Source organism: Alternaria hordeiaustralica, assembly GCF_023758085.1.
Source record: "Alternaria hordeiaustralica strain BMP 2776 chromosome Unknown scaffold_9, whole genome shotgun sequence".
Taxonomy (NCBI): domain Eukaryota; kingdom Fungi; phylum Ascomycota; class Dothideomycetes; order Pleosporales; family Pleosporaceae; genus Alternaria; species Alternaria hordeiaustralica.
The window spans coordinates 676,984-693,588 of NW_026056781.1; the positions used below are offsets into that span (position 1 = coordinate 676,984).

At 53.9% G+C, this 16,605-nt stretch overlaps 4 protein-coding genes across 4 annotated transcripts; 1 reads left to right on the forward strand and 3 right to left on the reverse strand.

Annotated features, from left to right (window-relative positions):
- Positions 1-453: 453 nt before the first annotated feature.
- Positions 454-1,624, reverse strand: J4E84_005470 (uncharacterized protein; the record flags this gene model as incomplete). The annotated part of the gene is made up of 3 exons (XM_049388067.1): positions 454-760; positions 824-1,372; positions 1,425-1,624. The coding sequence occupies 3 exons, from the start codon at positions 1,622-1,624 to the stop codon at positions 454-456; spliced, it is 1,056 nt and encodes a 351-aa protein (XP_049244307.1).
- A 740-nt stretch (positions 1,625-2,364) lies between these two features.
- Positions 2,365-4,004, reverse strand: J4E84_005471 (uncharacterized protein; the record flags this gene model as incomplete). The annotated part of the gene is made up of 4 exons (XM_049388068.1): positions 2,365-2,448; positions 2,501-3,090; positions 3,136-3,625; positions 3,690-4,004. 4 exons carry the CDS (start codon positions 4,002-4,004, stop codon positions 2,365-2,367), a joined length of 1,479 nt encoding a protein of 492 aa, XP_049244308.1.
- A 2,095-nt stretch (positions 4,005-6,099) lies between these two features.
- J4E84_005472 (uncharacterized protein) lies at positions 6,100-9,033 on the forward strand (the record flags this gene model as incomplete). Its single annotated transcript, XM_049388069.1, has 2 exons — positions 6,100-8,868; positions 8,932-9,033. The coding sequence occupies 2 exons, from the start codon at positions 6,100-6,102 to the stop codon at positions 9,031-9,033; spliced, it is 2,871 nt and encodes a 956-aa protein (XP_049244309.1).
- A 2,764-nt stretch (positions 9,034-11,797) lies between these two features.
- On the reverse strand, positions 11,798-14,072 carry J4E84_005473 (uncharacterized protein; the record flags this gene model as incomplete). Its single annotated transcript, XM_049388070.1, has 2 exons — positions 11,798-13,643; positions 13,786-14,072. 2 exons carry the CDS (start codon positions 14,070-14,072, stop codon positions 11,798-11,800), a joined length of 2,133 nt encoding a protein of 710 aa, XP_049244310.1.
- Positions 14,073-16,605: the final 2,533 nt, after the last annotated feature.

The window sequence follows — 16,605 nt, forward strand, 5'->3', positions numbered from 1 at the left end:
CATCTGCTACCTCTCAATGTCGAGCCAAGCTCCGAACTAGCCAATCCAGCTGAGAAATGTTACATCAATGGATGCCAGGACTTTGTGGAGTTTGTCTCTGAATCTCCACGATGTACTTGCTGGAAAACGGCGCTGAAAGACGGACTTTCAACTCCCGGCCGAAGGTACACCATCAGAACCAGCCACTTCTGCCTCTTTCCGCTGCCCGTTCAATGGGCGAGTATTTGAGGCCCTTTCTACCTCTTTGTGTGCTGGCGACGTTTCTGAAACCCGCAGAGCCTCAGAATTTTGATAATTCTGTAAGAATCGCTTCGCCCGGTTAGTCTGGTCCAGCGTTTCCTCATAACCTTCCCATGTTGGGTCGACCCTTTCAAACATATCCTCGAAGCCCTGCGTCAAGCTGTCTTTTAGTTTTTTAATCCTCTTCACTTCCCTCTTGTGCTTAGGCGACGTCTAGACGCCATTTCCGTATCCTACTTCCTTCTGCTTCCCTTTATCTGTGCTGTCGCTCGTATCCGCGCTCCCTGCAAACGCAGTCTGAATCGGAGGTCTAGGTTTGGCGGCGATGTCGAGTTCGGCGAATTTGGGTCGTACTTGGAAGATGTTCACGCGGGCTGCGTTGAAGACCTGTTCGGAAGGCGGGATAGTGACTGCGAGGTTTGTGTTTTCGGTGAGACGTGTGATGAAGAACATGAAGCGACCCGTTTTGATCTGCATTTCTGCAAAGTTTGCGCTACCGGCAGGAATATTTGTGTGTTTCCTATGAGGGAAAGAGTATTAGCCAAGTCTTGAATCGTTGGTTGGTTGGAGGACAGGTACGTACGCCATGCTCTGTTTATGCGTCTTCAGGATGCTTGAGATGCGCTCGAACCGGTCCGTGAACGGATTGGCTTCCTCAGTCTGCCTTGTAACATGTGCCACTGTAAGACAAGTCGTACGCTCATACAGAATGAGTTCTCTAGCATCAATAACCTCGGCCAACTGTTCCAGCAGGGCCTCAATCGTTCCCGCATTCGGTATCAAGTAGTAGATGATCTTTGTCCAGGCCTTGTACAGGCTTTGGTCCCAGATGCTTGTCGCGAAGAACTCGACCGTATCCTTGAACCCCTCGCTAGCCTCCCGGATGTACTCGGCGCGCTCGTCGAACATGGCCTGGCGGAGGCGGGCTTGTACAAGATCCATTTTGTGTATAAGACAGAAGACTTTGGCGTTGGGGCTGCACTCGTGGAGGGCGCGAATGATATTGGAGTAGGAGACGACGTCGGCTGCGAACTCGCGCGATTCGATGTCGAAGACGAAGATGAGGACGGCGACGGAGCCAAAGACGTGGTTCCTAGATTGGTTGAGGTAGTTCTCGACGAAGCCGTCCTGACTGCGAAAGATCAGTGCGTGTTATCGTCTGGTCTGGTAGCTGATGGGCTCACCCTCCGCAGTCCCAGAGATTGAGCATGAGGTTTCCCATGAACTTGATATTGCTGTGCTCAACATCGATTGTCGCACCCAATCTCCGGACATCTTTGGCGACGTAGTTGCTAAACACAATGCTTCTCATTGATGACTTGCCAGCTCCACTCTTGCCCATGAGCAGCACCTTGCGCTGCTTCTGCCGTTTGATCGAGTTCATGGTGATAGCGTTCCGACTGTGGAAAGAAGCTACGTGCGAGTCGCGATAAGGTGCGCTGTGCAAAGACCGCCGCGCGACAAAGGTAAGGTTGGTAGCGAACGCGGAGTGGTAAGCGTCTAGTAATATGGAGCCGTCGCGTGGGATTTGGTGATGGAATGACGTACCGTAAACAGCACGCCTGGGCGAGCTTTGGCGTCCCCGAGCGGTTTTGGGTCTCTTCTTGGCAGGTGAGTGGGGCACTTCCGCACTCCGCATTCCTTCTGGGAAACGCGATGGCCATCCTTGCTATCAACAGTGTGGTCAAAGCGATGCACATCATAGTATTTGTTGTATTATGTTCATGGAGTTCTAGTCAGATCAAAATTCCCCATTGCGAAGATTAGTGAAGGCGCCAGCTCTCGTTCAAAAGGCTCTGGTACGAGGCTACGGAGATTCCAAAAGTCATGGTAAGGAATTATTACAACACATGAAATGAATCTTAAGCCGCCAGCGCTTCCAAAGTAGAATGAAACGTAAACGTGGCTGGTGTGACAAAGCAGAACGTATAAACAAGAAGCTGTCCACCAAATGCGACCGTCAAGATCGTGTATCATAAATCCCATCCACTTGGCCATAATTAGAAGGTACTGCGGCGGCTGGGGCAAGGGTCCCTCGTGGGTATCGGATACGTGCTTCCGCTGCACGATGTCTGTATGTGAAGGAAGCGAAAGAAGGGCGGAACAAACGAAGAAAGGGGTATCTTAGAAAACAGTGCCGTCCGACAGGATCATGATTGGCGGTTCTTTAGTGTTGGGCCGCGACACTTCAGCAATCTCTCGACCTCCCTAGTGTTGTGGGTCAGTTACATCCAGAACATGGGAATCATGTCAAACTTACCTTCCAACTACCAGCTTCCAGCATTTGGGCCAGATTAAGCTTGTCAGAGCCGCTCAAGCCCAACAGCTGATTTACGTCGACTAGGAGATCGTCGAGTAACCCGACAGTGACTGCGCGCCATTCCACGATCACGTCATCGTCGGCGGTAAACATCGGCACAACCTCCATGCTCGGTTGCCCTGTCACCTGTGCGTTGCGTTGGTATTGTGCGAGGCCGCGCTTCTGGTCATCGGGCTTGAGTGTTAGAAGGCCGACGTCAATGAAAAGTCCACCGTTTCGGTATTCTGGCAACCCGGTCAGAAGCTCAGCGCCAGGGAAGTGAACGTGGAGTAGCCTCGTCATTGGCACCATTAGCGAGTAGGTCATCCATTGTGTCAGCTTGTGGAAAGGGACAATGTTTTCCCACGGGTGGGTAGGGTGCGATGGCATGACGGAGCACGGCCAGGCATCGCCCATGGGTACACCATCGATTTGGGTCCTCGTTGCCGGCCAGATGGGGGTCAAACTGTCCATGAGAGTGTTCCAGAGTGTGGGGAGAGGTATAATGGGGACTGATGATGCTTGTGTAGTGGGGTGCGAGAGGAGGTAGTCTGAGAGTGTTAGCCAACATCATGACTTGTAGAAGGTGTGCGTACCGAGCATATTTCCTGGCCGCGCTTCGAGACCAAAGACTTCTTGATTTTGTAGGGCTTCTGCTAAGCGGAGTAGCAGGCTGGTGCGACCCTCGAGACCGTCTATTGGGTTTGTGGCGTTGACTTGCAAGCCACGCGCCACTGTTGCGACGTCCAGCTTCTTCAGCCCCGCACTGTCGACTTGGAAGGGCTCTCTGGGATCGCTGCTGAATGCGCCGGACTTGAACATCTCCAGACTGGCGACGGCAAGACCCTCGCTGCGGCGGTAGATCCTGCCCGACTCCTTGCTCTTGTACTGCCATTTGGTGCCTGCACCTGCATCGAGGAGGACGGAGACGAGGAAGAGATCAATCAGGCGGCGGGTGCGCTCTTGGTTGTCTACAGTGGACGGCCATGACGCCATGAGCTGGTCGATTCGCGGGCGGCCACCCACATCAAAGTGCTGCCAGCGGCCGTGGGGTGGGATGGAGGCGTAGTCGGGCGCATAGTCGCGCTGCAGGCACGGTTAGAGGGAGGCGGCCCAGCATGGCATCCTTGCGCGGCAAAATGAGGCTTACCTTGATTATCGATACAACAAAGCGGGCGACATCGCCAAACTTGCTCATGTCGACCGTGAAGTGCTTGAGCTGGTTCTTTTTGGCCTTTTCGAGCACCAGCTTGGAGCGCTCGCGGACGGCGTAGATGCTGCGCAGATAGCCGGCCGGGTCGAGGGTTGGATCCGGGGCCTTTGGCAGAGGGATGTCTGGGAAGCTTGTAGGCCGAGAGCCGTTTGGGGTGGGTCCAGGAGAGCGCAGGGAGCCATTGGAGCTGTTCGGCTGGCTGCCGTTGGGGGAAACCTGGGGCTTGGAGCCCTTGCGGTTGAAGAGACGCATCGGAGGCAGCGGCGACGGAGGGCGCGAGGAGCTGGCGGAAGGAGCGTTTCTGGCGAGGTTTGCTGGGGAGTAGGAAGGCACGTCGAAAGCTGGGCGAGGATGCTCGAGAGCGATGGTTCTGTGCCAGGCCCGCGCTTACTGGCAGTGCGGAACCGTTGCCGGGAGATCCCTGGACAAACAATCCGGAAGCGACTGCGCTGGTGGAGCTTAGTATGCAAGGGAGTCGACACGTGCGCTGGTAGCAAAACCTTGTGTAGAGACTACTACCCGGGCAGTCATGAATTGCAAATCAGGCGGGTCCCAGTCCAGGCGATGAGTTGCGAGTTTGGGGAGCAGAAAGCCAGACAGACGCGTCGCTTGCAGATGTATAGTACCTGTCCACCCTGGCCAGCATAGTCGCGCCGACCGACTGCCCCTGGCTCTTCCGCGTCAGTGGACGGCACGATAGACGACGCTAGCAATAATCATCCCTCCCTTGAGCGTCCTGTTCCTGAGTCTCTCGTGTAGACTCGCCCGGCCGCCCGCTTCTCCATGCGTATCGGAGTCCGCTCCACACCGCAGGGTCCCGACTGCTTGTTCTCGTCGCGTCTATACCGAGTAGCTGCGACCGCGACCTCGCCCTTTGTTCCGCTCCAGGCATAGTTGGTGACTTGTACCTGAGCCGTTCGCTCCAACCACGAGCCTGGCGGCACGCACCACATCCCCTTTGCGGCTAGCCACCAGATACCTCTACCTGGTACCGGTCTTGACCCCGTTCAGGCTAGCCAGCGAACCGCTTGCATATATCAAATGCAACCTCTCATTACCACTTGTGCTGTCACCCATCGGCCAACTGCTGCATCTCTGCACCATCAGCATCACCATGGATACGCATCCAAACCTAGATTCGCGCAGATTCTCCTGGCATAAGATTCTTTGCGAGTAGTGTGCGCACGTGAGTCATCTGGCCCTCGCTTCCTTCGGGGATGGGCGGGTGGTCAAGTCTGATACCGTGGGCGCGGGTTCGCGGCTCGGCAAATCCGCCATGCTGCCTGTGCCTGAGCGCCGAGTGTCGACTGTCTCCCGTCCAGGTACGAGCTGGCTGTTATGATCAGCCTAATAAGACGCCTGCGTGCACAGTCCGACCGAACCTTCTCGAGACCATATCATTCTTCTGCACAACTGCCGAAAGCAACTGGTATCCTTTGGAGCCAACACCACTAAGGCCTCGCGGCTTCGATTACCGTGCCGTCTACGAGTAATGAATGACTAGATTCCTTCGGCCCGAGTCAATGTGAGACCACGGAGCCAAATCGTCCTGATGTGAGGCCATTGGGGAGAAAGCCTTGCAAAGCTTTGCTCAGGGGTCGCACAGTCGGGACAGTCCGCTCGCGCCAGGACGTGCTACTGCCACCATCTCCGCGGTCGCGGTTCGACAGTGCCCACTGACCGCATCATAACTTGCCAACTGTGGACCCGCATACGCCCACTCCATTTGTGCCTGTTGCCCGACTCCGCAGTAAGAATCCTTTCCGGTTGTTTACTTGTTGTTTACCCAGCAATCGATACTGAGCCGGTCGGCTCGGAGGAACTGCTCGCACCAATGCATTGGCAGGGTACCCGGTATCAATACAGGCATGCGGTCCAAGAAGGCAGGGAGGTCCGCATCCGAGCCATAGGAGTCCGTGCCCACGCGGGAGCTGCGAAGATGGGGCTCCATAGCACTCTATCTGCGACATCTATGTCGGCTCTTCCTGCCTTTGCAACATCGAAGATCTTTCTTGCTTCTGTGGCAGAGACGAGCCTCTTCATAGTTGCACTATCCAACAAATCGTGGTCGCAGATTATGGCACTTCGATTTTTCCAGGGAGCTGCCTGTGAACGCCATGCAGACATGCTCAGGTAGTCGAAACTGCCCAAAAAGCAGCGCGACTACTCAGACCCTGCATATATCACGTGATGTGGCTGTGCTCTGTGGCGCGCAACGAGCAAGCGCGACCGACCATCGTGAAGCGGTCAATACACCTAATACCGATGCCAACACCCAACCCGCCATTATGATACCATTTCCTTTACACACTCATTGAAACCTTTCACACACACAAGAGCAGACATCATGGACGACCTAGCCGGCCTCGACTGGTCGCAGCCCGCCAAAAAGCCCGCCAACACCCCCGCGGCCTTCCCACCCTTCCGCCAGAGCCCCACGCCTCAGCTCTCTGGTCGATCCACACCCCTCTCTACGCTCTCCGCGCAACAATCTGGCTTAGGAGCTGGCTCCAGCGGTGCGCAGCAGTTCAAAGTGCCCTCGAAACCAGCGACCCCCGCAAACGATAGCTTCGCTGGTCTCGTGTCCTCCAATAAGTCCAAAGCACCGGCCAACAATTTGTCGCTACAAGAACGACAGAAGCAGATACAGGAGGAGAAGGCAAGACAAGAGGCGGAGAAGAGGAAGCAATGGGATACAACCTTCGGAGCTGCCGAGTCGACGCATTGGGACACGTTGGGCAGTGGGAAGAGCACGCCAGAACCTGCGGCATTTGGCGCCCCGCGTCCTTCGAACAACCCGTTCACCAATCACGGCCTATCCATGACTATCAACAAGCCCTTCGCAGGCTTGGACACCTCTTCGAGACGACCTGAGGTGTCTTCACCCAGCGAGGCTGATCTTCTAGCAGCATTCAACTCAGCAGCTCCCGTAGACCGCTCAAGCCACTTCCCCGTCCCCACCCACAGCAGTGGCAGGAGCACACCTGCCTACAGCGCCAATGTCTCCCGAGGCAACACGCCACTACCACAGCCCTCCTCCAGCAGCAATGCGCTCCTCGATGACGACGACGACATGTTTGGTCTCAAGCAGATGGCGCAAAAGTCTACGTCGCCTGCTCCAGCGCTAACGACCAACGCTGCCGACGATGATATACTAGGCTTGTTAGGAAAGCCGGTCTCCGAATTCCAGCACAAGGAAGAGCCTCAGACAGCACCCGCGGAGGAATCTCGACAACAAACATCTCCAGGCCCTCAGAACGCGCATGACAAAGCTGTTGCTGAACTTGTGGACATGGGCTTTCCAGCTGAGAGGTCGGCAATTGCTCTTGCGACCACAGATTCTGGGCTCGACGTGCAGGCTGCTGTGGGATGGCTGTTAAACCAGGCGCATGCCGAGGCGAAACAGAAAACGCATTCGCAGAGCCAAGACAGATCACGTCGAGAGCCTGATGATTCAGACGAGCGCCCGAGGCGTGGGAACAGCAGATCCAATGGTCAGGAGTCGTCAAGAGAACCACGGGCAAGCGGCTCTAGGCCCGCGTGGATGCAAGAAGATGAAGCGCGAAGCCGTTCAGGACAACGTAGGCAAGAAGGCCAAGAAAAAGACGTCACCCAAATGGCTTCAGAGATTGGCAACAACCTGTTCAAATCGGCGAATTCTCTGTGGAAGACGGGCCGCAAACAAGTACAAAAGGCGATGGCCGATTTCCAACAAGAGGGTGATCCAAACATGCCAAAGTGGATGAGAGACGCTCAGGCTGCGGAAGCTGCTCCTCGTTCAAGTCGACAGCAAAAGGCCGAGGCGTCGGCTACAGACGAAGCCATGATGCTGGAAGCTGGTGGGCGTCCTACGAAGCCATCCCGAACGAGCGACATGCGCCACCAAGGCGAACCGCTACCTGTACGACAAAGAAGAGAGCAAGAAACCGGACGAAATGGTTACCCAGACCGCATGTCATCGCAATCGCCTTCACAGCGACAGCAACCATCAAGTCTGGATAAGCGACCAGCAACGCGATTGACCCGGCAAGAGGTAGAGGACCAAAGCTCTCAAGCATACATCAGCCCTGCTCGCCGGAAGAAGACTACACCACAGCCGCAGCCGCAGCCTGAAGTGGATCTTTTCTCTCCAGATCCCACGCCACCGTCAAAGCAGTCTTCGCGCCAACCGACGCCTGCTCAATCCAACAATCCATTCCTCCAAGCAACATCATCCCAGAAAGCTCGAAGTCCGGCTCCTACACCAACGCCAACCAGGCCAAAAGCACCGCCCCGTCAAATACCTCCAGTTTCACCCTCCGCGCTCAGCTCATCTTCAGCCGACCGGCAAAGAGGTTCCGAAGCATTCAAGCGTGGGGATTACTCTGCTGCACACGCTGCCTATTCTTCTGCACTGAGTCCTCTTCCAAGCAATCATCCCGTCACGATCATTGTACTCTGTAATCGCGCCGTTACGAACATCAAAGTTGGCGATCCGAAGGCGGCAATTGCGGATGCCAACTCAGCTTTAGCGATAATCGGTGTGTCAAGAGGAGAAGGCGAGAAGATTGCTACGGGTGGAATGGAAGGCGAAAAAGACATGAAGGAATTCTATGGCAAAGCTCTCATGCGAAAAGCCGAAGCATTGGAGAACATGGAGAAGTGGGCAGATGCACATGGCGTCTGGAAAGAAGCCGTTCAAAATGGTGTAGGCGGCGCAATCGCCATTTCCGGTCGCAACCGCTGTGAGAAAGCCGCAAGTGGGGATAACAACGCCCCGACAGCTACTAAACGCCCGCCTCCAGCCCGCAAGCCCGCTGCTCCCAAACCCTCTGCCATGTCAGATCTTGGTGGTGGTCCCGCCAATGACTCCGAAGCCGTCAAACGCATGAAAGCCGCCAACGCCGCCGCTGAACGTGCAGACGATGAGAAATTTGCTCTTACCGACCAAGTCGATGCAAAACTCATTGCTTGGAAGGGTACCAAGTCAGATAACCTGCGTGCGTTACTGGGTAGTTTAGATAAAGTGCTCTGGGAGGATGCAGGGTGGAAGAAGGTCAATATGGGTGATCTGGTCATGCCGAACAAGGTCAAGATCATCTACATGAAGGCTATTGCCAAGGTGCATCCTGATAAGGTATGTTCGCTCCTCTCTCATGTCCAGAACAACACGACGGTTTGCTAACCTAATTCGTTACAGATATCTCAATCGGCCACCACAGAGCAGAAGATGATTAGTGCGGCTGTGTTTGCCACATTGAACGAGGCGTGGGATAAGTTCAAGACGGATAACAATTTATGATCTATGTAGCTATCTCGACATGATGAATTCAAGAGCATGTCAAATTCAATCATTGTTTGAGTCGTCATATTGAGTCGTCGAGAAGAGGCACGTTTGCTGTAGTAATCATGTCGTCCCGATGTCGTATTTCTTTGATCTATTCCGTCTAATGTAGGGATACAGGGGCGGCAAGATCACCATCACTGCGCTACTCATTCCTAATCCCTCCATCTCTAAGATAAACTTTAGGTACGTTGCTGCATCTCGGCCACTACTTTGGGTACAAGAGCGGAAAGACCTGCCACTGCGTTCTCACCCAATCGTTCTTCCCTCCTCGAGAGCGCTTTGTATCCGCTCTATCCACACGCAAAAGCCGTAGTGGTGGTACCTTGTCACGGCCTCGGCCTCGGCCACCAGCAGCCAGCTAGAGACGTATCTTGCGTCATACCGAGTTTCCGTCGAACGTTTGAGTATCCACATCATGCCTATTCTGCGGAGCAAAGCGCAGTAAGAAAACTTAGTTCCAGGCCATCTTTCCAATGAACTGAAGCTGATGGAGACGTGATGGTGAAACTTAGAAAGCCTTGGCAAACTCGTGAAACTCTTCTCTGCCTTCTCCTGCAAACGTTCTTACCCTTTACTCTCTTGAATAAGAGCAGAAATAAGATGAATTGATGATCTATTCTAACATAAGATGAGAGCTGCCTATATACGGCAGTATGCTTGCTACAAATAGTTGTACGCAAGCATCTCTTTGTACATGAGATGGTTGCTAGCAAACCAACATACTCTGGCGCTGGGTTTTGCATCCTGAAGCGGAAGGTGCGCACGTGCATGAACGACCGGCCCTGGAACACCTGGGCACTGAAGCTTGTACTCGTGTGACGTGTCGTGTTGAAAAGCTAGATTTGTGGAATCTGGTCCACTAATGCTGTCTCTTCGGTTATGCGGCCGAAGGAACATGTTCTTGGTATGACACAAAGACGACGATGCAGGTGACGCTGGAAAAACAAGGACACATCTGGAACGCATTTTACGAGATACGCTGTCAAAATCGGACCGGACACTGAAAACTCGCCGGTCGCGCTTGTTAAATTGCTTTTGGTTTCCGCCATTTTTACGTTTCGGGTAGTTAGTAGGTCGGTTCTTGTCCCGCCCGGTAGTCATGGAGGAAAAAAAGAGAGCGGTACTAGTATCAGAGTTTGGCACGTTCGATTAGGGCATTTGGTCGAACTTGTGGTGGCTGCCCAGGTAGACATTTGTCAAATCGTGTTTACTATGGGACCGCTCGAAACAGACTTTGGCTAGATCTCAGCTCCGATAGCTTGCTTCTGCTGCTCGAACAATGAGCAGACGATGATCTTGTTTGCTTGTTCGCTCAAGTGCGCTGGCAAGTGCCGACCTCGGGACAGTCTAAAGCGGGAGATGGTACGCCAAAGTCTTAGTTGCGGGCTATGAGGCCGTGTGTCACGTTTCCGCCTCTGAAGACGCGCGTGGTCGGTAGTTTCCCGTACTACCGGTAGTCGTGGACTTTTTGCTAGTTACCCTTAGCGGGGAGGCACTACTGCCTCCTTGCGCTTTCGAATCTAGATCACCGCTGCCGTAACATACATACCGTGTGGGTGATGCTGTGATCAGCTGGCACGTATTCGGACTTTCAGTGCCACAGGCCTGGGCGATACATCTTGGTACCAATGGTGATCGGTCGTAAAGTGCATATGATGTCGTCATGATTATCTCCTTGCTGTACATCACTTAGCCGACCACTCTCGAGCTTCGATCCGCGGGCCTCCTCCTTCGTATACCTCATTTGTCTGTTGTTGGATTATGGGTGTGGACCGAAGGCGTCCCGGTGGTGGTGTGTAGCGTTTAATTGACCAGGGAAGAGTGCGATAATCGTCGACGTGCAAGTCACACATAGGGTCCCTTGGCTTGGTCTTAGACATTGTGGCTTAGAAAGTCCCGCGTCCCCGCATGAGTCAACCTTGTTGCTTGCTTATTGCGGTCAGGGCGCAAGTGTAGCACCCGAGGTGCAAGGTACGGGTACTCTATTTCCGCGAAGTGGATTTCGGGCAAAGCAAACGCGTTGTGTGAGGGAGTACTGCAGCAAAGCTCGATCATGCTGTGATGATACCGCTCCACCACGAGCAGGATTTACTGCCTAGGTCTTACGAAGTGAGATATCTGCTATCTCGTAACACTACGACAGATGATTTAGAGTCCTCGAGTAGTTAAAGATTCTGTTTATAATATCGTTTGATGGTACAAGGTGCCAATCATTATGCGCGCATGATCTTGGTAAGTGATAATTGTACAAAGCCGCTCCATGACACATGGCCGAGAATGAGAATGAGACTTGGAAGACAAGAAAAATAATACCGCATGAACCTTTGCGAAAGCATCCTCCGTCCATTCAAGGCTTTTGAGAGTAGTACGAATACAAATTTCTCGTGAATTCACAACTTGGAGAGGGCAGCGTCGTGGGGATAACATACGATCATCGTCCATATACGAACGCACTCCTAATAGGCCATAGGAGAGTGAATCGCTATTCAGCCCTTGCAGATGCATGCTCTCTGTCAGAGCGGATTCTGCTGATGCTGGGCGCGTTGGCCAGACGAACGCGGTTTGGAGATCGGGCCGAGGTTTATGCAGCGTGCGACACCATTGCATAACCACAGATCCGAGACAATTACAAGAAGCGCATACAAAACCGATGTGGTCCAAGGAAAAGACGTAAGCCGGCATTGGTTCGTGGAGTAGCAAGTATTGATGGACAGGCATTTTACTGACTCGTAAGCTGACCCACAACGCCGAAAAGCAACTGGTCTTCGGTCTTATACAACGCATCATCGTTTCCGAAAGCCGTCTCAAGACTGTTGCCGATCCTCCAGAAATTTCCGTAACTTCCGTTGCTTATGCCTTGGCCCTGTTGTGCGGCAATATCCATGAGCTGCTTGATCCGATTCGATACTGTCTTCTGCTGCGCTTTTGCAGAAGCCCAAACGCCTGCTAGTTCGTCGATACAGGTCAGTGTAGTGTTGAGTGTCTCGATCAAAGTCGGCAATGATGACAACAGCCCGGCAGAGGTCAATACATCGACCGAAAGCATGAGCGCGTACCCAGGGAAAGGCGTCGAGAACGAGAGGTCCGAGGCAACGGTGGGCGAAAGACGTTGGCGGCTAGCTGGAGCTAGGGAAAGCATCATCGACAGAAAGTTGGACGCCATGCGTAGGGCTCGTTCCAGATTTCGGCGTTGTTTTTCCATTGGTAATATGCTGACTCTGATATGGCGATTGAGCCGGATGACTGTAGCGTAATACAAAGCGTGTATAGACACGAATGTACCTGCGTATCCTGCAACCATGCTGTTGTCGAGATTTCGTGGGCTGTAACGAAGCTCCTCCGGCAACATCGCATGCCATGCTTCCAGCTTCTCATTGATTCGCGTGTAGAACGTGTCGTAATGTCGTTCATAGGCACTGTCGGGCCGACGCGCAGCTCGGCTAGTGAAGGTAAGGACCTCGCCCCATAGCGTCGATATCAGGCATAGATACGCCATGTGGCCAAGAACGGGGCCAGAAGTGGCATTTCCACTCAGGATATCTTCGTCCAGGATCGGCGCGTTACACGGTGTTGATGCATCGTACATGCTGTCCAGACATGGGAGCTGAACGAAGGCATCCTCCAAGTTGAGGACGAAAAGGGTCCCTCCGAAGAAGCCATTGTATCGCTGTTGTTGCATCAAGTCAACGGATGCTGGGACCTTGATGACGTCGTGACTTACATCCATCAGTAGTCCGGACCAAAAAGTGCGACGACAGCACTCCGCGAACATTTGACGATCAAGTCCATAGTCCCAATCGGCACTGCTATCAACCAGCTCTTTAACGCCTTCTTCAGAATTCAGCTTCAGGGCGCTGAGAGCTCGCAGACCAGCACCACAATAGTCCCAGGCTTCCTGTGACTTGCCGCGAGCAAAATAGTAGAGCGCGAGCATCAGCCGAGTCTGGCATAACTGCAGGCTGAATTTCCCGAACCGCTTTTCTGCTGCATATGACGCAACCGAAGCGAACTTCTTTCCCAGGGCTTTCTTATCTCCATCAACCGAGAACAGTGAGCCTATAGCCAGGACTGAGTATAAAAGCATCAAGTGGTCGTGGTTCTTGTCGCGGTTACCCTCTACCCATGCGAGGAAGGGTCTACGAGGAAACATGCCATAGGTCGCGCGACCCGCGTGATTGAAATAAAGATCCAGTAGGTGCATCGTCAGTCCAGGGTCAGTTTCGAAAGGATCTTGTTCCCATTGGAGGGCAAGTTGATCGGAGTAAGAGCCACGTCCGGGATCGTCAAGGCTCTGGTCATTTGCCGAACCACTCCAATCCGAATCGTACGACTGTACCGACATGTCTCTCGGGTCCGTGCTAGTATGATGGCGGTACTTTCGAGGTCTGAACGGGGTTCCGGAGTTCCAAGTGTCAACCTTTCTTGATGAGTCTCGCAGCTCTCCGGGAGCTTTGTTTCTATCTGAGTTGGCTGCGGGACTCAAGACTTCGGATGAATGGTTCTTAAATAGCGGAGCGGAGTTTGACGGTGATGTCTCGCCGGATGCATTGCTTTGATTGAGTCCTCTACCATTGGTTAGTATTTGTCATTCTATAATAGGACTATAGTCCTGTCTTGTCCGAAGTGTATAACAAGTCAATTAAGTCAATGCGTTCCACGTTCTCGAATGAGAAAAGAAGGGAACTGCAAACAGGGAGATCCACTTACCCTCTGCATACTCTTTGCGACTTGGCGCATTGCTGGCATTTTGGATACCCGGGCTCGCACTTGATCTTCTTCTCTCGACAGGTAAGGCAAGCCTGCGCGAGTCGTTTTCGAGGCTTCCCCGCCTTCGTAATGCCCCAGGAAGGGTTCACGGCCTCGCCGTCTATTATAGCCCGACAGTAGGTGCCGTCCTCGTAGACATAGCATGGGCCTTCTCCAGGTATATCGCGCTGGCCCACACAACGCGACGATCGTACCGGAGCTCTCGAGGAACCCTCCAGTCGTCTCATCCTGACAGGCCTACTTGGGTCAAACCCTAGTTCTTGCTGAACGGAGTGAGTTGTCATCGTTCCCGTCGCATCAGACATGAGCGAAGCTTGCCGATGCCCATTTACTGCCAGCTCATGCTGTGAAGGATGTGCAAAACTTTCGCGCCGTTGGAGATCTACTCGGCCGACACCAAACCCAGAGCCGGGTGGTAAGGATGTGGTGGATGTGGTGGCGTTTGTAGTCGAAAGAGGTTGACGGTGGTGGTAGGGTGTTTGAGAAGCGATAGCATTATGCTCTGGGTAGCCATGGAAGTAACCATCATATTCATGCCGTCTCTTCAGTGTCGGACTTGACGACCCGTAACGACCGCCATGGCTGTAAGGTACCGGAGCGCCGCCCGCTCTCAGCGATGGATCAGACGACTTCTTGTCCAGTAGCTCTGGTTCCAGAAGCGTGCGAAGACTTGGTAATTGCTGCGCATTGTTATGACTTCCACTGGAATCTCTGGGGCGAACGTGCTGACTGGGGGCAATGATTTCTGGTCGAGACGATGAAGCATGATGTGCTGGGTAAGGGCTGTAGGATGGCGGAGGACCTGAATGTGAGGGTATGCTGGGTGGACGACTCATGTTGAGAAGCATAGCAGGTAAGATGGGTTTTGATGTTCGGCGCTTGAGGTGGGATGATTTCCACGGTACACCCCGTTGACCGACCACATGAGGGAATATGGAACAGTAGGAGCTATGGACTGCCCAGGATGCTCAAGGGATCCAGGCACTGCTCAACGCTTGACACTGATGCAGCCACGGCATCAGCTAGTAGACAACCTAACGGGTACATAAAGGTACGTGAAGAAGTCAGGAAGGTGGCCAACGAACAGAAGCGTCTGGCCTTGACTAGGATGTCCGTTGCAGTCTAGAAAATAGACCAAAGAATCAACAGTCCGTGCAGGGCTGACGTCTGACGACTGAGCACCGCTGTTCCGGCTCCGTATGAACCGCAACCGAAGCACAAAGCAACAGTGCATGTAAGAGCGTATGTAGGGGCGACGCGGGACAAACTTACAGATGCAGGGATTAAGATATGCGGCGCGGGCGCTCCTTCTGGGCGCAACTGACACTGAGCACGCAGCGAGCACGGCTTCGGTTGCCTGAACGCAAGGCAAAGGATAATAGTAATAAGTACAATAATGCCGGGTAGCAAAAGTGGAGGGTGGGCGGACGACAGCGGGACCCCGTGCTCGGCCAGTCAAGAGGTTACCAGGAGGCCCTTGCAAGAACAGGCTTCAAGGAGGAGCGACCGCGGCCTCCAAGTAGGTCAGCGATTATTCCAGTGGCGTGCAGTGACGGACCGCCAGGGACATGGTCGTGGAGCCTTTGCTGTTTGAGACCCGAAGATGCTGGAACCGACCAGGGTATGAGCAAGCCAGCCGGAATATTGGCTGCAGATATCGAGTCAACCACCCTCTGCGGGCTAGATAGCGTGCTGCGTCAGATGCAGACTGATGCACGTTACTGCAGTCGTGGATGGCGCGTGGGCAAGTGAGCCCCAGATCGTACCAACTGGCAGCTGGCCAACCGCAGCTAATCCGCTAATGACCTGTGCAGATCATGCAGCGTGGGCTCGGAATGCAGCGAACATGTCCTTGCTATTTTGCCGCGAAACTCTGGGACCTGGCGTTAGGTTCTGGAGCGGATCCGACCAATAAGCTTCACTTAGATTGAGGCCAAGGGCTGGAAGCAGCTAAAACGTGCAGCCACCATAAACGACGCCTTTCGCTGCAGGAGAAAAGAGGGCAAATAAGCCGCCGTCAACGATGCGAACAGAAAGACAGGTGTCCCGGCGGCCGGCCCTACGGTGCCCACAAACAGTCTTTTGTCCCCGCTCGACAATGGACTGGCTGGTGCCAAATGCTGACACGAGCGATGCCGTTGTCGTCAGCTAAAAAGGCGCCGACAAATCCCAGCTAAAGCGGCACCAGAATCCGATCGGAACGAGCTCACAGCAGCCGTTGAGCGGGCGATTGAGACCATCTCGATCCTCTTACGTCCCGGATCCCCTAACGCCTCTGGCCTTGCTTGCATGAAGCCAACTTGGCCCGCTCCGAACGGCTCTAAGCTTAGCGGTCGGTTTCTTGACTGCAAGCTCCCGAGTCAATGCACATCTTCGGGCGCCTTGAGACTCCATATAATAAGGGCTTTCTCCGGATGCTCTGGTGGCTTGAAGACGAGATTTGGTCTGTCACATCATCCGGCCTAGCGATGGAAGCGCGTGCGCAGCGTGCTTGTCGTGCCGTCGAGGCTTGCTGCAACGACGATGCAGGATCGGCTGTCGTTTCCCGTTCTCGGCGATGACGCCCTCAAAACTTTCGCACCACCCGTATTTATTATGAGACAAAGGACCGAGTGATCAGGCGAGCGGCCGGGAACTGGCAAGGACTAAGGCGCAGGCACAAGCGGATCGCCGTTGAGCTGGACCGAAGCGAAGCGGCTTGCGAGTCAGTGCAGATGATGGGGTATCAGTGTATCGGGAACGAGAGTGCCAAGGTCACAT